This window comes from Elephas maximus, chromosome 8 (assembly GCF_024166365.1).
Source record: "Elephas maximus indicus isolate mEleMax1 chromosome 8, mEleMax1 primary haplotype, whole genome shotgun sequence".
NCBI lineage: Eukaryota > Metazoa > Chordata > Mammalia > Proboscidea > Elephantidae > Elephas > Elephas maximus.
The window spans coordinates 52,710,844-52,731,285 of NC_064826.1; the positions used below are offsets into that span (position 1 = coordinate 52,710,844).

At 33.0% G+C, this 20,442-nt stretch overlaps 1 protein-coding gene across 3 annotated transcripts in view; it reads right to left on the minus strand.

Annotated features, from left to right (window-relative positions):
* PCLO (piccolo presynaptic cytomatrix protein) overlaps window positions 1-20,442 on the minus strand; it is a 427,248-nt gene that overhangs the window by 118,272 nt on the left and 288,534 nt on the right. For all 3 annotated transcript variants that reach the window (XM_049893053.1, XM_049893054.1, XM_049893055.1), the window contains exon 9: window positions 14,212-14,302. In XM_049893053.1, coding sequence (XP_049749010.1) covers window positions 14,212-14,302 — 91 coding nt within the window. The remainder of the gene's footprint in view (window positions 1-14,211; window positions 14,303-20,442) is intronic.

A 20,442-nucleotide genomic window follows, 5' to 3' on the forward strand; every position in this document is an offset into this window, starting at 1 on the left:
CTTGTACCCTAGTTTGGATGCAATGAATATGATTAAAATTGACACTATTTTCTAAGAATTTATACCACATTTATATAGTTGCACTTTGATATATTATGAATTAACCAAAAATGTTTCTGTAAAAATGTAGCATCCATCATAAATCCAGAAAGCAGAATGTCAAAGAAGTTTTGGGGACATCAAGAAGCAATACTAATTTTGAAGTAAAATGCTTAGGTTGAAATAGGCCTTGATAGGGATGTTTATAGCATCATCGTTCATCAACTTTTGACAATTCTTTATCAACATAATCTCCTTTTGCCTCTCTATAATTGTTCGTTCTAGAAGAACTAATAAAAATGGTTCTTCAGTTAGATGCTGTGGAAATGCACTGGCCTTGCACTTGTATTCACATTATAGCAGAATAGAATTCTATGTAAGCAAACATATACTATAGAGAATGTAAGTGCTTTACCAAAAAATTAAAGTTATAATAATTTCACAACTTACAAGCATAGCTGTGATTAAGCAAGTCTAGCATGAAATTTTAAATTACAGAAAACCTTTAAAATAAGTTGGAAATATTTTTAGGAAACAGAAGTTCAATGATAAAAGCAGCAAAACTATTAAGAAAAAGTATTACCTCTACTAACCTTAGAGCTGCAATTTAAATGCATTGGTCTTTCCAAGTCTCTATGTATATTACAAGTATTTGATAAATATACCACTATGCAGTCACTTTTAAAATAAGCTGTGCATAAAATAAACATGAGCATACTAAGGAAAAATCGCTACATTTGCATTTAAATTTGCAGTTTAAATCTACTTTAATTTTACAAGTTCATTAACATGTTACATAAAAATCTCTGGTATTTTAGAGCATAACAAAGAATGTTTTATTTTGATCATTAAAATAATATAGAAAATATAATGAGGTTATAATTAGAGCATTGAATTTGAACAAAACTAAAACACAAGTTCCATTTCAATACTGCTATATCCTATATCTGAACATCAAGGAAAAGCAAAATTTTTATTAGCGAACAAACATACTATGTTTTAAATCAAGAGTGTTTATTATTAATAATAAAGTTATCACGTATAAAAATATATGGCATAGTTTAGTCATGTCATCAGTTGGACGAGAAGACAGATTGTCTATAGTAATATTAATGTTTATGAAATGCCAATGATAATGGAGAAAGTCTCAAAAGATACCTTAATTAAATGTATTTTTATGTAGTTTACACATTAATTATACTCCTGAGTCATGATGGTATTTTTATACTCTTTAACCTACTAATTTCAGTTATAAATTATTCATGCAAATATTTAAGAAAATAAACCAAATATATTAAAAAGATCCTCAGTAATTTCCCCTTTGTGTCCTATCAAATGCTACCATTTTTTTTCCATGAATACTCAAACCTGAATATTTAAAGAATATTTTACTTTTTCTCTTTTTCTTTAGTAAGTTTTGCTCACTGTAAGAAAAACCTTCTTATAAACACAATTCATATCAATCTTCCTAACAGCAATCCACACTTGACTTTTTCCAGAAAAAACTTGAAACATCATATTCATGCCAAGTCTAATCAGATTCTAATCTTGAGTATATAAGATACAAATTTAGGTAGCTAAAAAAAAAAAAAATTTTTTTTTATTCTCATTAGCTTTTTCTTATCCATTCAATTGCTCCCAGGGATGAAAAGTATTTTCTAACATCCCTTTTTCCTAGTTTTAAATATGCATCTTTTCAGTACAAGAAGGATTTGAAAAGACTATTTTATCTCATATTTCCATGAATAAAAGTTTCCAATTGTCTTTTCTAATGTAGTATAAATAATATTAAGGTAAAAATGTCATGTGGGTCTAAAACATGTAAAAGAGCCACCCATACTCACATCATCTTGGATGAGATGAGCCAAAGTGGCCTGATATATGACTGAAATGGTCATTGGGTAGGAGACAAGAATGACAGGTCAAAAATATAAAACCAAGGATGCTGTTATTCTAACTTTGTTGAAAAACACCATTCAAGTGACAGATGAGTGTGCTGGTAAAGTGTATTTACTAAAATGCATAGGATTTATTATCATCAAGAAAATTTCCCAGGATGGCCATACATGTGAATACATCTTCATTCATGAAATGACATATGGATTTTCTTTCTTTCTTTCTTTTTGTTTTAGCTTTTATAAGAGAATTGCAGAATTGGAATCACAAAGACCAAATCTGAAGGTCTTGACTGACCCTTCTATATAAAAAAAAAAAAAAATTTTTTTTTTTTTTTTTTTTAGGCAATCAAAAATAAATACATTCCACTTACCAGTCTCCTAGGGTCCAAAACAATTGTTTGATGTGGAATTGGATGTTAATGAGAAGATAGGTTTGTGTTACAGACATAGCCTCAATCCCGACTTAGATACTGATCTCACTGATGGCAGGCCAGGATGGGGAGAGGGATTTACTATGTTTGTTAAAGAAAAATATTTTATTGGGAGACATTTATGTAACCCTAAAATGTCATTCAAAAGAAAATAGCTCAAACTTATATTAGTGCAAAGCTATGATGTGCTTTTCAAAGTAAATGTCAGTTACACTTTTATAAAATGTAAATAGGAAGAAAAATACTTACTCTTGTAATTCACAATCACAGGTAGATCCTGTGACTTGCTTTTAACAAATAGGATATAGCAAAGCTGACAGAATGTCACTGCTTTGAATATGTTATATAAGACTCTGTTTTAGCAGAATAAGACAAGAGATTTTCCTGCTGGCCTTGAAGAGGTAATCTGCCATGCTGTGAGAGGGCCTCAGAGAGGACCACTTGGCAAATAAGTATGGGTGGTCTTGGAAGCTGAGAGTGGCTTCTGACTGACAGCCAGCTAGGAAACGGACCTCAGTCCCACAACTGCAAGGGACTGAATTCTGTTAAGAATGTTATGAGCTTGGAAGAGGACTCCAAGCTGTAGAAAGGAACACAATCCAGCCAACACCTAAACTGCAGCCTAGAGAGACCATGACCAGAGGACCTAGTTAAGCCTCACCTGGACTCCTGACCCACAGAAACCTTGAGATAATAAATGCCTGTTGGTTTAAGCTACTAAATCTGTGGCAATCTGTTATGCAGAAATAGAAAACTAATACATGGATGAAAGTCGTGTTCTGAGTTTTTTTGTAGACACAATATATATGGACGTTATCTTGCTAACAAGACTTGAAAAACATTTGTGTTTACATTAGCTACGACAGTGACTGAGTCAGCCACAGGGGGTAGAAATGAAAGGGAAAATAGTCCATGAAAGAATAATCATTTGCTCTCGTAATCGGAGAGAAAGAGCTCTGTTGTACCATTCTGCAATGCTGGAGTTCTGGTATAATATGCATAGCAAGTATGTGGCATCTAGGCAATACTAAATATATAACTGAATTAATAATGAATGGATGTATATGGAAATGACTATTTTTCTCCAAGTGGGTCTAATGCATCAATGGTAATGATATTAAAAAGAATACATTTGTATTGTACTTTCAGAAAATACCTTTAAAATCACACTACCTCATTGGATCTTAAACAAAATCCCTCCATTTACATGTGAGGAAAATGAGGTTTAGCAAGGTTAATTGCTCAGGGATACACCTACGGGGAAGCTAGAGTGAAACCCATGATCTACTCCAAATGAGCCACTTAGCAGTGCACCCTCCTGTCTGGTTAATGCAGTGCACCTGGTTGGAATGGGAAGGTATTAGTTTGAAAGCAGCCCAATCCAACTCTTCCTTTGCCCACTCAGTTGTAGAGTTGGCAGTGGTAGAAGAGATTGCTATTAGATAATTAAAGAAACAACCAAGATAAGAAAAAAGGTGTTGGGAACTACTGCCTCTCAGTCATGACTGAGGGAAGAAATCCATAAATTACACCTTACAATTTAATCTACAACTGATTAGTTGAGAACAGATTATGCTTGTTTTGTCATTATAGTTTGTATCCTTCTTTTGCTGCATAAAAGTTTATGCCATTTTTATATCTTTGTTACATAGATTATGAAGATGAAATTCATATTTTTGTATTACACCTTTTAGCATTTTACAATATAATACAAACTATATATATATCTGTTTAATGAATAAATAATTGGATTAATATTTATATATCTTGTTATGCAAATCTATAAAGAAGGAAGTGCATATTGGCCTGGTAGCATAAAATAGAAAGAAACGAAAAAAAAACTCATTGCCATCAAGTCGATTCCGACTCATAGTGATCCTATAGGCCAGAGTACAACTACCCCTTAGGATTTCTAAGGAGTGTCTGGTGGATTCGAACTGCTGACCTTTTGGTTAGCAGCTGAGCTCTTAAACACTGTGCCACCAGGGCTCTGGTAGTTATTATAATAATCACTACATGTTTGGGGAGTTAAGAAATTAATTCAAAGAGAAACACTCCAAATTTGCTGAGTCACTTTAAGGATATAAACAAAATCCAGGTGTCCAGATTATTTTTGTACTGTAAGCTAAACCTGTTCTCAACAAAATCAATTTGCTATCAGTTAAGTAGGTATTCAATGTATCTTCTGTCTTTCATATATATTAGGGAATATTTTTCATTACAAAATGAGTTATCACAATTATTTTTTGTTATTTTCATTATTCTGTTAAAACTTTATTGAAATATGGAATAGAAATGTGTTACATGTTGTTAGATGATGGGCCTAAAAGATTATTCAATTATCCCCTGAAATTATACTTTAAACAAAAGTGAGTTGTTTTTATTTATTTTCAATTACAGTGGATTTACTGATCTTTTAATTTTCAAAACATCTCAAAATATATGATTTTGAGTAGATAGATTCTATTTGGTTTCTGTTCCTTGGGCCAATATTATTTAAATAACACATGATTTGATTTTTCCTAATCTCTTCAGTGTCATCTTCAGGGATGGAAAGAAAGAGAAAGAAATTAACATTTCTTGAGTCCCTTGTCTGTGTCCCACACTATTCTGCAGCTTTTGTGCATTACCTATTTTAATTGTCTCTATAATTTTTGTGTTAGGTAATATCCATACCATTTTTAGGGTAAAGAAACTGAGGTTTACAAAGGCTAGAAATTTCTATAGGTTGTCTAGCATACCCAAAAGCTGAGATCAGAATCACATTTTTTTTTCTGATTCTTACATCCTTGTTCTTTTTATACATTCTTCCCCCATCACTCTAATTTTAAGACAATATTCTAGAAGACCGATATAAATCCTACTGTTTGAATTGAATTCAATTTCTTCTTGCCAATTCTTCATGACCTATTCACACACATTTTCCATTTCTACTCTTAAGTTTCACATTAATATTACTATTTATCCTCCTTTTCTATAAGTATCCTGAATGTCTTCACCTTCGTCCTATAGAATCAGTTGCTCTCCTCTTTAATTTTATTTTAATAAGAGTGAATAGAAAAATGTGCTAAACTATCCTGAGCTTGAAGCAAACCCTATAGTGTCACTTCCTTAGCATGAACATAATATAAAAGCAATATTAATCCTGACAGATGTCAGGAGAAGTGGTGAAGTTTTTGTGGAACTAGCCCTGGTAATAAACATTTCCATTATTACCGAGGAAATGAATGCAAGTTTTTACCAAAATATACCATGAAGAAATCGTGATTTCAAGAGATTCACTTCAAACTTCATTTTATTTCTTCAGTTCTATGCTCAATTTATTCCTAAAAGGAATTTGAGAAGCTTACAATGAAAAAAATTATCATATATAACTGCACCATTAAAATAAGAATAGAAGAGCAAAATTCATCCTCTGTGGAGAGGGAAAAACTTAGGTGTCAAGGCACACTTCGTGGAATGTGTTCAGTTCCACAAAGGTTCCAGCAATTAGGATGGAACATTCATGTTCTCAAGATGACAGTTATACTTTCTCTTGATTTTCCACAAGAAGCAAAAGAGATGGAAAAATCTTTTTAACACTTTCTATTCTCAGAGTTGGCCTGATACGGAAAAAAAAAAAAAAGTTCTCTCATAAATATTCATGGAATGATGTTGGGGAACTATTAGTCATCACTTATCTAAACCACGTGGAGTAGCTCCCATGTTTTTGCCTCAGTTTGTTTATTTGACACACTAGATTTGAGAAGAGCAGTACACTCAAACAAAGGTGGTCAAACTTATAAAAAGACAGAACAAACTAAATAAACTAAAAAAAAAAAAAAACCTCAAGAAGGAAACCGATTTATCTTTAATAATTTTAATGATAGCCATATTGCCTATTGAATTAAATTCAAGCTCTTTCTTTTGTCTACCTGGCCCACCATGAAATGATCCTAACCTACCACTGCTCTTTTATATGCTCTATAATTTTTTTTTTTATAATAAACAAAACCAAATCAAACCAAACCAATTAACAATTAGGCTCCTGCATATTAACTTTACATGTAAATGACTGAAAAGGAAGTAAATAAGGCTAATAAACATAGCAAAAAATGTCAACCTGTTCATTAATCAAAGAAAAACCACTTAAATCAATGTGATATAAAATTTGGCCTCTCAACTAAATTAAAAACAGTGTTTTTCCGTAAAATTGCATCATTTTAAATTCATATTGTGAACTGCATATGAAAACATTGTGTTCTTAGGTTAGGAGCACAAATTGGTAGAGTCTTTCTGGTAAGAAATTAGACAAAACATCTAAAGAATATCCAAAATATGGTTTCCTTTTTATCCAGTAATTTTACATCTGGGAATATAGTCTAAGGAAATAAAAATATAGCAGCGGTTTTTTCACTGTGACATTGCTAATAAATAGTAAAAGAAGGGAACAATCTAAATGTCCAACAATGGAGGAATAATTAAATATCTATGCAATCTAATAAAATCAAGTCATTAAACTTCTGTTTGTGAAGAAATTTTTGAAGTAACAGGAGAATACCTGTATTTGGTAATTACACTATATTAAAACATGCACATAAACTATGCTATAATATAGTCTCAACTTAAAGTGCATCTGTGTGACAGCAGTGAACTAGGTTGGAAGTCTGCCTTTGAGATCTCCTACTGAGAGGAAGCAGGGTAATGAAATCTTCATGAGAAAATGGGGAAAGATGTGTTTTCTATCCTAATGATAAAATTATTTGAGCAAATGAAGAGAAGAAATGCAGTGTAGGAATCGTACATGCAGAAAGGGCCACATAAAACAGAGACCCCACTGGCCTGAGTCTGGGAGAATTAGATGGTACCTGGCTACCACCAATAACTGCCCTGACAAGAAAAACAACAGAGAATCCCTGATGCAGCAGGAGAAAAGCGGGATGCAGAACTCAAATTCTAGTAAAAAGACCAGAGGTAACGGTCTGACTGAGACTGGAAGGACCCCACAGGACATTGCCCCTGGACTCTCTGTTAGCCCAAGGCTGTGGAACCATTCCCAAAGCCAACTCTTCAGACAAAGGTTAGACTGGACTATAAGACATAATATGACACTGGAGAGGAGCGTGCTCACCTCAAGTGGACACATGAGACTATGTGGGCAACTCCTGTCTGCAGGCGAGATGAGAAGGCAGAAGGGGACAGGAGCTGGGTGAGTGGACATGGGAAATACAGGGTGGAGAGGAGGAGTGTGCCGTCATATTACAGGGACAGCAGGGTCACATAGCAATGTGTGTGTAAGTTTTTGTATGAGAAACTGACTTGAACTGTACCCTATCATTTAAAGCACAATAAAAAGAGAAAAAATAATAGCAAAAAAAGTTATACATGTACATACATGTACCTATAGTTTATGACACATAATTTAATATTCAATATATTGTTTCATGTGTATTAGTTCAATTCTTTAAATATCTCCCAAATTCTTGGAAGTAGGGTTCCTGCCGCAGGTTTTTCCCATATCTACCCTATATCTAGCAGATTTAAATGGTCACTTTCCACTTTCTTTTATTAGTCAATGAGGATCTCAAACACCTGCAATATGAAAAAGCATTGCATGGATTCTGTATGCATTTTGTTGGGAGAGGAAATTTACATTCATGCATACATACACACAGAGTTCAACACACAGGCCCTCATACTCATTTCGGTGGAATTTTGTATACACGTATGTATGCATTTAAATCTGCTCTTAAAGACTTCTGTGCAACTTTTTAAACTTTTAGGAAAAAACAACAATGCCTTCCACTGAGGATTAAAGAAGTGGAGGAGAGAAAGGAATTCTATAGTACCATTAGGGCAGACGTAGTGGTTAAGAGCTATGGCTGCTAACCAAAATGTTGGCAGTTCCAATCCAGCAGGCGATCCTTAGAAATTCTATGGGACAGCTCTACTCTGTCCTGTAGGTCGCTATGCGTCGGAATCGACTGGACAGCAGTGTTTTGTTTTTTTTAATTACGGCAGAGACCCCTGGTGGTGCAGTGGTTAAGAGCTCAGCTGCTAACCGACAGGTTGGCAGCTTGAATCCACCCGCTGCTCCTTAGAAACCCTATGGAGCAGTTCTCTGTCCTATAGGGTTGCTAGGAGCCGGAATTCGCTTCATGGAAACGTATTTTTTTGTTTTCGTTAATAAGGAAGATCCACTGTGTTATAGTCACAGCTAGTCACCACCTTTCTTAGGATCCTGGGAATGTCAATCTTTCTCAGAACCTTAATGGACTCAGTTATGAAATGTTGATAAAATATCTGGACAATACACCTTACAGGGTTTTTGCTTCTTTTCTGTTTTATCTGTTTACTTAGAATTGTTATTATGCCATCTGGTCAGTAATTCAGAGTAGGGGTTAAGGGAGAGTGTGTTAGGCCTGCAGCTTCCTTTTTTTTAAATCATAAAACCAAGACTGTAATGTAGCATTTAGAAATCATCACTTCTACATATCTTACCTCAAAGCAAATTTCAACATATTCATATTGTGTTTTATCGCATGAGTAATAATTTAACAATTTAAAAAATGCAGAAGACTGTACAACCAAAACAATTTTATAGGTACTGAAGAATTAGTCCCCAAAAAAAGGAATGTGATATTTTTATTACTGTTTCAGGAAATGCTTTATAAAAATTATCAAAATAACAAATCAAAAGATTTGTGTTGGAAAGGGTGTGGAGAAAATGAAACCCTCACAAATAGCTGGTGTGAATGTAAAATGATACAGCCATATTAAAAAACTGTTTTCAGTTTCTTGAAAATTTAAATAGAAACTTAACCGACAACCCAGAAATTATACTCCTAGGAACCCCCTCAACCTAAATATCATATGTCCAAATAAAAACTTGAATGTAAATGTTAAAACACTTTGACAAATCCCATGGATAAACAAAATACAGAATATTCAAGCAAAGGAACAGTCTTCAGCAATAAAATGGAACAAACCACTGATCCATGCTGCCACACAGATGAATCTCAAAAACCTTTGCTGAGTGAAAGAAGCCAGACACCAAGACTACATATCAGATAATTCTATTTACATGAAATGTGCAGAAAAGGCAAACTTAGAGATAGAAAGCAAGCTGGCAGCTGGGAGAGGGGGTGGGTTGTAGACTAGAAGCGACTGACTGCTAACAGACTCGAGAATTTTTTAGGATGATATAATTGTAAAACAAGATTGTGGTGATGGATATAAAATTTCATAAATTTACTAAAAGTCATTGCTTTGTATAACTATAATGGGTAACTTTTATTACATGTACATTATATCAGAATAAAGCTGATTAAATAGTGAAGAGAAAAAAAAAGTTACCCACATTTGGTATTGCTACCAACTCAGATTCAGTGAGATTTCTTATAATTGTACGCTGGTGCTAAAATCTTACAAAGATGGTGGATTAATGAGGATAGAAAATGAGCCACTATTTCTATAGAAGATACTTCAGTCCTCTGAATTTAACATTTTAAATGTTCTTCACCATAACACTTGCTAATCAGTCTTTTAGGCCTTGCAGATGTAGCCAGTCCATTATGATCCTGTACATAAGCAAATGACTTTTTTAAAATCAGAATTTCTTTGGCTTGTTTCAAACAGCTGTGTTTCTGGAGTCATAAGATGAAGTTCTAAATAAAAAAGAAAGAAACTCAATTCATGAGCACTACATTTTGTTCTACATTTTTTTTTTCTGATGTTTCCTTTCTAAGGGAAAATAGCATTCACTGAGTGTATAGTTAAGTACATCGCTTTGTGCTAGGTTCAATTGCAATTATATGAGATACATAAAACTAGCTTTATTTTAGTGACGAACAAACTTAGTCTCAAAATTTTAATAAGTGATGGGGTTGAATTCCAACCCAGGTCATTCTGATTCCAAAACTCGTGGCCTATTCTCTCCACTTTGCTGCCTTGTACTAGGTTGAACAAAGATTTTCAAAGCCATTGTACAGTTGTTGATAAACATAGCTACATCTTTAAAGTTTACAGTTTAAAAATCAAAGGATCCATATTCTAAAAATTATGAATGATTATATATTAGATTGTATGCATATGTTTCTCTCTACATACATTACAAAACTGTAAGTAATGGTACATATGCATACTTACACAGACATATATCAGTTGTTCCTAACATAGTAATTATTTACATTTCAGTTCCTCCCACTAGATTATGAGTAAGTTAAAGTTCAGTGTCTTTGTTATACTCATTATATTAACTTAGCACACAACACAATGCAAGTCATATAATGGTGCTCAATGAATGACTATTAATAAATAAAAAATACATAGACAATATAAGTTATGAATCATCTTTAAAATATATTTTATTTATATGTATTTTCATAGAGATACATCTTTCTTAAATATTTATTTATCTACCTTCTCTTTAAGTATAATTAGAACAGTGCTTCTCAAATTTTTTGGTTTCAAGAGTGGTTTATATACTTAAATGTTACTGAGGACACCAAAGACCTTTTGTTTATATGGTTTATATCTACATTTTCTGTGTTATAAATTAAAACTGAGAATTAAAAAATATATATTTTTAATACATTAAAAATAATAATAAACCCATTCTATGATAACATAAATTATATATTTTTATAAAAAATAACTATTTTACAAAACAAAAAAAAAGTACTGAGAAGAGTGGCATTGTTTTACATTTTTTCTAAGTCTGTTCAATATCGGGCTTAAATAGAAATCAGCTTAATTTTCATATCTGCTCTGTATGCAGTGGGTTGTCATGTCCTATATCATGTAGCCTCTGAAAAACCCTACTATATATTCATAAGAGGATGAGAATGAAAAGGGCAAGTGCTGGTTTAGCATTACTATGTTTTGACCTTGTGGATCCTCTAAAGAGTCTCAGGGACTGTAAGAATTTTCCTGACCACACACTGACAACCACATAGGGGGAAATGATAAATACTTTCTATTCTTGTGCCCTATTTTGAGATGATTTTTGCTTCCAAAATATAAAAATATTTTTTCTCTTTTCTTTTGTGAGGTGTGTTTATTTTACATAATTATTATAGAAACATTTTAATGTTACATCTAGCTAGAACAGGCCATGAAAATATTACAAAAATACATAGTATTTTTACTTTTAATGGGTTTATGTAACCAAAATGAAAACTTATTGATGCTCATTTTCCACTTTGTTTGGGACAGCATATATCCTACACGTTATTTGTGATTCATTTCTCGCATCCTTATTTTGTCTTACAAAAGCATTAATTTCTTAGCTGAGATGGCTTTTTCACTTTTAATAAAGCTACTGGATATTGCTGCTGTTGTCGAAACATGAGACACAAATAGAAATTTAAAGAGAAAAGTTATTATGCAAAATTTCACATATATAAAAAAGTAGTAACAAAAAGCATAATAAAATCTAATGTGTTTAATCATCCAGCTCAATAATTAGCAAATCATGATCAATTTTGTTTCATATACCTCCACCATTCTTCCCACTTAGATAATTTTAAAGTAAATCCCAGACAAGGTATCATTTCATCTGTAAATGCGTGAGTATGTGTCTTTATAAAAGATATACTATTAATTAAAAACCAAAGCATCACAACTAAAAAATAATTATAAATCCTTAATATCATTAAATATTTAAATAGTCAAACTAGGCTTTTCTTTGGACAGCAAATGGTACAGGGACTAGCCAGGGCTGTCAACATTCCACGCCAGGATTCACTGAATTAGAACTTCTAGGTACTATTTGCCAGAGATTATCATTGCTGGCTCTAGCCTTGCATACTCAAGAATTTAAAACAATTAGAAATACTAAAGACTTATTTGAAAATAACACAGATTTTTAAAAAACCTTTAATTAAATGTGGTATCATGTTTGCTAGGACTTGTAGGAAATATATTCAGCAGTAATCAATGCAGGGTAAATATAATAAGAAAATACTTTTAATTATTATTTTATATACATATCAAGAGAAAAAAGGGGAACACAGATAGATGATATAGTATATTGCTAATAAATTTATTGTTCATAACAATAATCTGCTTTTCCCATTCTGCAAAATCTGTAGGTACAGTAGAAATTGAATTTAGTCTTGAGGCTAGAATATTTATAACAAGAAGTCAGTATCACTTATTTCTGTTATGCTTATACTTTAAAACTTTTTCCTAGTCATAGTGAAGACAACAAATAAAAATAATGTGTTGAAAAGATAAATAATAAGATCAGGGGATTATTCCTGTAATACACTATAAAAAGAATAATAGAGGTAAAAAACAGATACATAATAATATATTATAAAATATTAATAAAGCTAAAAAATACATTGATATAGGATGCTGATGATTTAGTAAAAATGGTTTGAATATTTCTGTTGTATGTTCCAAAAAAATGAGTAATTTTGCCATTGCTGGAAAGCATTATGTTGTTTTGGCTTATGAGCTGGAGGAAACTGAAATAATTTGTAGCAAGTAATTACTTGTACCAAAACAAACAAACAAAAAAAAACTCTCTGGATTTTAAGACTCACTCTTGAAATCTCATCAGTACTTAAAACACAGTATGAATAGCAGTAAAACTATGAAGTTTGAATTATTTGTGTCTGGCAGAAGAAAATTTACCCAATCTTAAAGGTAAAAAATTTTAGATTCCCAATTGATTCATTCTCTATGAAAATAAAAGAAGAAATTTGCTCCAATCAAAATGCATTCCACATCCACATGATACATGGTCTAAAATCTGCAAGCAACAATAGCAGATACACTGAAGAAATACCTCCTGTTGTTCCTTGCCATATCAGCACTTGAAAAAAGTCCCAGCACATATACAGTGTCATATCTACTGTCTATACATATATCCACAAACAAATATCTATATATATGATGTTCTACTGAAGTACAGTATCTATAAAACATAAAGAATATACTTGAATGAGAATATAGGTAATATTCATCTTTTGACAATTCATTAACTCTCAAAAAATTTATGTTTAATTTCACATATTTAAATAATCGAATTTTTTATTTGCAATATAAAAATTCCATTCTTTCAAAAGCATCACAGTCATGAAAGACAAAGGAGGAGTGAGGAACTAGCAGATTGAAGGAGGCTAGGGAATCAAGACAACTAAACACAATTTGGGATCTTGGATTGGATTCTGGATCAGAAAGGACAACATTAATGGGAAAACTCAATATTTGAATAAAGTTTGTAAATTTGCTAATAGTATCACATCAATGTTAATTTCCTGGTTTTGAAAAATTTATAGCGGTTATGTAAGATTTTAACATTAAGGAAAAATGGGTGAATGGTGGGAGGGAGAACTGTTTGTACTATTTTTGCATCTTTTCTGGGAATCTAAGATTGTTTAAAAACAAAAAGTTAAAAAAAATCCATCATCAACTTTGGTTTACAAAAAGATCCAAACTAACAAATATCCAGCATTAATTAATGCTGTTCAAATCGAGTAGGTATTCTTTAAAAGAATATAAGATAGTTTCTTGATCTTGGATAAGAATATTTTATAGTCCTAAAAACAGTGGCCATATTACTTCATAGAACAATGGTTACAGAGCACTTAATCCCATGAATATTTAACAAATTGCACTTAATAAAAAGAAGGATCTAAATATGCACCATTTGGCAACTTCTCATATTAAAGATCATTTCATTAATGCATATTATGTTCAAATATATTCATTGCTTATTTTTTACATTTTCCAAAGAACAAATTTTTGTATAAAAAGGTGGTGTTTTCTACAATCAACCAATCATCTAAACTGAAGTCAAAATATATACATCAATTAAAATAAAAAGGATTGGCTTATTTGATCTGCTTTACCTGAAACCGTGTGATCCTTAGAGTCTCTTGTAATTTTTATCCTTGCGTGAGGAAAGATGTAGTGTACCGTCTTCCCATTCGTCTGTAGAATCTAAGACATACACATGATAAGGTGAAAAATCAATGTTAAAGCCGCTTAAAGTACAACACACAGAATTAGATTTTTATTTAAAACCAGGTTGATTAAATCAACAAGAATATTAGAAAAATTTTAAATGATGAGAATTTGAGCCTCTTAGCTATATAATAACACCATTGGTTTCTGAGTACAGTATTTTTATGCAAATAATGTGTTTTTTTTTTTTTCTACATTTGTTTGCCAACTGCTCCCTCTTCCACAAGGTATTTTCATCAGCACTGTAGGCTAATTTCTTTACATGTTAAAAAGTTGGCACAGTCGTGCTTGTGAAAATAACTCACAAAGGGAGGGAATGGTTGGCAAACAAACATCGAAGGCACACATTATTTGCGTAAAAATATGATACTTTTGGGAAAGTTTTATTTACAATTATGGTTTTTGCATTTACAACCAATTACTCTTGCAAACTGATTTATTTGGTAAGTTAATGAGAGAATATGTAACAAGTTCTAAAGGATGTCTGTTACTACAGTACTAAGCAGACAATAAGCAATGACAGTGGATAAATGACATACATGGAAAATTGTAACCTACTGACTTTTCTCTGGACAGCCTAGAGATGGAAAGGCATTTTAAAATTTTCAGCAATTAAATGGTGCTATGAAAGAAAGAAAAACTAGGGATGGTCCTTATACCCTGCATCTCCATAATTATCGCTGGATTGCTTTATGTTTAGGTTGCTTTGATTTTATTGAGAAATTGTACTTTTGCTGAGCTCATCTAATATTTTCAATGGACACTGGATGCTGGGATTAATTCTGTGTAAATAAATGAAGGCTTTGCTCATTCTAGTACTTTCTGAGGCCCTCTCTGTATTCAAAGCTTGTGCTATTGATAGTGTTATTTTTCATTTGCTATAGACATTCTTTAGGATAGAAGAAGCAACACTTAAAGCTACTGTTTCAGGTCTGTGAGTTCAATTCTCATTATTGAGTCTTCAACATGAGAATACTCTAAGCTATGTTATCTCTTTTTCAACATGAGAATACTCTAAGCTATGTTATCTCTTCTTCCACCTGGTGAAATGAGTTCTCAGAAACAAATGTAAATCAGTGAATGCAGACTAATGCTTTATATTTAATAGAGCTTTGCTTTCAAAGGAGATTTGTGAAATAATTGAAGGTAGAAATAGTAAAATATTTATTCAGATCTGTATTAACAGAATTTTATTAACATGGAATCTTGTATCTATCACCTTAGGACAATTTTTGACTTAAATTGCAAATGGAATAAAGTAAATAAAATAAAGATATATTTCATACTATCCATTTTAGAATATGTTTAAAAAGAATGTGTGGAAAAAACAAAATATTAAACAGATTTTAGAACCAAAGACATGTACATTTTGCAAAGAAAAGTTCATTGGAAAACTTGTGTGGTCCTAATGTGCCCTAGTAAATATGGGCTGTAAAACTGATAGAATTCTGGATGTTAAAAGTATGCATTGAAAAAAAAAAGCTACAATTATAGTCTTTTGTTTTATTTTCTTTAGAGAAAAATAAATATAAGCAGGTCTCTGACGACCTTAAAATACTCCCTAACAACAGTAGAATCCTGTTAAGTCCAGGAATATTATCTAAATCCTCCCTAGTAAAACCAAAATACTGATTGCAGGATTATAAAAATATCGAAGACAGTATGAACAGCCAATCCAGACAATTCATACTAATTTGAACTTTTTAATCCACTGAAAACCTCATTTATATTCATAACAATTAAAGCTTAGGTTTTCATTCTTTCTCCCACTCTCTTGCTTCCTGTTCTCAATACCTCTTTCCCTCTTTTGCCATTTTCTCCTCCCTTCCCTCCATGTTTTATTCTGCTTCTACTTTCCTTTTTTTTTTTTTCTTTCCTCCTTCCCTTCTTCCCTTATCTGCATTAAGATCTTTATTTTGGCCAAAAATTAACTGTGTGCATTGAAAATTCAACAACTACTTGATATAACTGGACCCTGTTTTGGTATTGTAGCTAATTCACTGAAATTGTTGGAGATATTTTATTTCTACTATCTTCTAATTTCATGTATTACTTAATAATGATATTTAAGTCTTTTTTCCTCTTGGTAAAAAATAAACCAAATAAACACGATATTGTGTTTGGGTCTATTTTTCCTAATTTTTCGAACTGCAGATAAGTTGATGCAAGCTCATAGTACACTAGAAGAGTAATCAGGTTTCCTAAGGTTTCATCACAGTTTATTAGCTAGGCAGTACTGCCTTTTAATTTATACCTGTGATGATGTTAGTGAAAGGGGTGCTACACATCTTCATTTTTATGAATGCACAACTGGCTTTTTGAGTTAATTTAATAAATAAAAAATATTAAACTGCCATATGAGTAGGAATCGACTCGACGGCACTGGGGTGGGGATATGGTGATCAGTTAGACCAGGAATCTATAGAAAGCAGAGGCACCTGTCTGTCATGTATGAACCAGATAGATCTAAATTTTTTTCTAGCCATCACAGGTGAACGTTGGGAGAATCCTCTATCAGATGGGCTACAAGGTGGGGGGTGCTTTTGCCAAGCCAGAGTAGAAGCAAGACCAGATGGCAGAGCTGATATCAAATAGCGCCCCATACTTCTTCCCCAGGGGGTGGTCTCTGATATTACTATTCTATGGTGATTCTGCATTGACAGAACTATCACCCGTATGCCTCCCAGAAAAAGGATTGTTCTTTTTCACTGCCTATGCTTCAATATCTCAATAAGGGATTATTTTCTTGAATCTAGTCTTCATACTTACGAAATAATAACTCTTATGTGAAAAAAGTGAACATACTATTTATTTATACAGAGATTCATCCATTCTCTCACTGAAATCCATTGCCTCACCGCGGGCCAGCTACTATGCCAGGTTCAGGGGACAGAGTACCCTACTGGGCTACAAGTACTGTGCTAAGCACTATGAAAAAAAAAAAAAAAAAAAAAACCTGTCACTGTTGAGTCAATTCTGACTCATAGCGACCCTATAGGACAGAGTAGAACTGTCCCATCGGGTTTCCAACGAGCGCCTGGTGGATTCGAACTGCCAACCTTTTGGTTAGCAGCTGTAGCACCACTACACCACCAGGGTTTCCTAGCACTACACACACACACACACACACACACACACACATATACACACATATATAGAATGGAAAAGGGAGACCCTGCTCTCTAGGAACTCATAGAACAAAACATAATGACATAATGCCTGGGGAAATATTGGGCACAAAGTAAGAGTACTTAATCTGGAATGGTGGCTAAATGGTGGTGACAAGGAAGGTGTCTTAGTTATCTAGTGCTGCTGTAACAGAAATACGATAAGTAAGTGGCTTGACAAACAGATTTTCTCATAGTTTAGGAGGTTAGAAGTCTGAATTCAGGGCGCCAGCTCTAGAGAAAGGCTTTCTCTCTCTGTTGGCTCTGAAGGAACGTCCTTGTATCTTTTGAGCCTCTACTCCTGAGCAATCTTCATGTGGCTTGGATCTCTCTTTCCCCATCTCTACTTCACTCACTTGCTTAATCCCTTTTATATCACAAAAGAGATTGACTCAAGACACACCCTACCCTAATCCTGCCTTACTAACACAACAAAGACAACTCATTCCCAAATGGGATTATAACCACAGGCATGGAGGTTAGGATTTACAACACATATTTTGGGTGGACATAACTCAATCTATAACACAAGGCTTCTCGCAAGATGGGACATGTACATGAACCCATGAGTGACGAGTAGAGTTAGCTATGAGAAGATACGTAGGGGAGAGAATGGTGTCCAAGGAGAGGAAAAACATTTAAAGACCCAGAATAAAGACACTGGGGTTCTTTCAGAGGAGCTTAATGTACATTCATGTAGTAGTTGCATCGGAATTGCAGAGGACACGGGCATTAGTGTAGAGTGGAAACATTTTGTACTAGTCAAGAAGTACCAACCTTTACAATCACCCTATGAAGGATATTATTTCTATTTATAGATAAATTGACTAAGAAAAAATTTAAAAAAAGAGGTTACATGATCTACTCAATTTACAAAGCCGAGTTGAATTTCCATTGAATAGTACAGAAGTTAAACAAATATATACATTAAAAAAATAAAACAGATGGATTTTCACATTTGGTTTATTTTTTTAGTTAATATGATTGTGAGTCTAATAAAAAAATTCAGAAATATACTTCTATCTCTTTATGTGCTAGATTTTTATGTAAAATATTTTTAAAAGCAGACAAATTAATGTTCCGTTACTCTATTTGTTTTTATTACTTTGCCTCCAGAGCTTTTTAAAAGCATAAATTCTTGTTGTGCATAAGTTTTCAAATAAAAGCAGCTGGGTTTATTGGTACCAAGAGTTCAATATTACCTTTTTATGACTAGAGATGCAAAGACGTGAACAAACCAAGTATGCCATTTTCCTATTCTCTCAAGATTAAAATATAGTTATGATGGTTCAATGAGGAAGAAAATATTTGCAGATAAATATTCACGCAAAACAGCATGAACTTTATATAAATGTAATCAAAGTGTGTGCTGTCTTCTATGTAGCTTCTATTTAGGGAACTATTAAGAAAAACAAAAGACTGACTAAAGAAATACAGGAAACAAATAACCCGAATAAGAAATGAGAAGGACTACATCACAACAGAACCAAATGAAATTAAAAGAATCATTTCAGATTATTATGAAAAATTGTACTCTAACAAATTTGCAAACTTCGAAGAAATGGATGAATTCCTGGAAAAACACTACCTACCTAAACTAACACATTCAGAAGTAGAACAACTAAATAGACCCATAACAAAAAAAGAGATTGAAACGGTAATCAAAAAACTCCCAACAAAAAAAAAGCCCTGGCCCGGACGGCTTCACTGCAGAGTTCTACCAAACTTTCAGAGAAGAGTTAACACCACTACTACTAAAGGTATTCCAAAGCATAGAAAATGACGGAATACTACCCAACTCATTCTATGAAGCCACCATCTCCCTGATACCAAAACCAGGTAAAGACATTACAAAAAAAGAAAATTATAGACCTATATCCCTCATGAACATAGATGCAAAAATCCTCAACAAAATTCTAGCCAATAGAATCCAACAACACATCAAAAAAATAATTCACCCTGATCAAGTGGGATTTATACCAGGTATGCAAGGCTGGTTTAATATCAGAAAAACCATTAATGTAATCCATCACATAAATAAAACAAAAGACAAAAACCACATGATCTTATCAATTGATGCAGAAAAGGCATTTGACAAAGTCCAACACCCATTCATGATAAAAACTCTTACCAAAATAGGAATTGAAGGAAAATTCCTCAACATAATAAAGGGCATCTATGCAAAGCCAACAGCCAATATCACTCTAAATGGAGAGAACCTGAAAGCATTTCCCTTGAGAACGGGAACCAGACAAGGATGCCCTTTATCACCGCTCTTATTCAACATCGTGTTGGAAGTCTTAGCCAGGGCAATTAGGCTAGACAAAGAAATAAAAGGTATCCGGATTGGCAAGGAAGAAGTAAAGTTATCACTATTTGCAGATGACATGATTATATACACAGAAAACCCTAAGGAATCCTCCAGAAAACTACTGAAACTAATAGAAGAGTTTGGCAGAGTCTCAGGTTATAAAATAAACATACCAAAATCACTTGGATTCCTCTACATCAACAAAAAGAACACCGAAGAGGAAATAACCAAATCAATACCATTCACAGTAGCCCCCAAGAAGATAAGATACTTAGGAATAAATCTTACCAAGGATGTAAAAGACCTATACAAAGAAAACTACAAAGCTCTACTACAAGAAATTCAAAAGGACATACTTAAGTGGAAAAACATACCTTGCTCATGGATAGGAAGACTTAACATAGTAAAAATGTCTATTCTACCAAAAGCCATCTATACATATAACGCACTTCCGATCCAAATTCCAATGGCATATTTTAAGGGGATAGAGGAACAAATCACCAATTTCATATGGAAGGGAAAGAAGCCCCGGATAAGCAAAGCACTACTGAAAAAGAAGAAGAAAGTGGGAGGCCTCACCTTACCTGACTTCAGAACCTATTATACAGCCACAGTAGTCAAAACAGCCTGGTATTGGT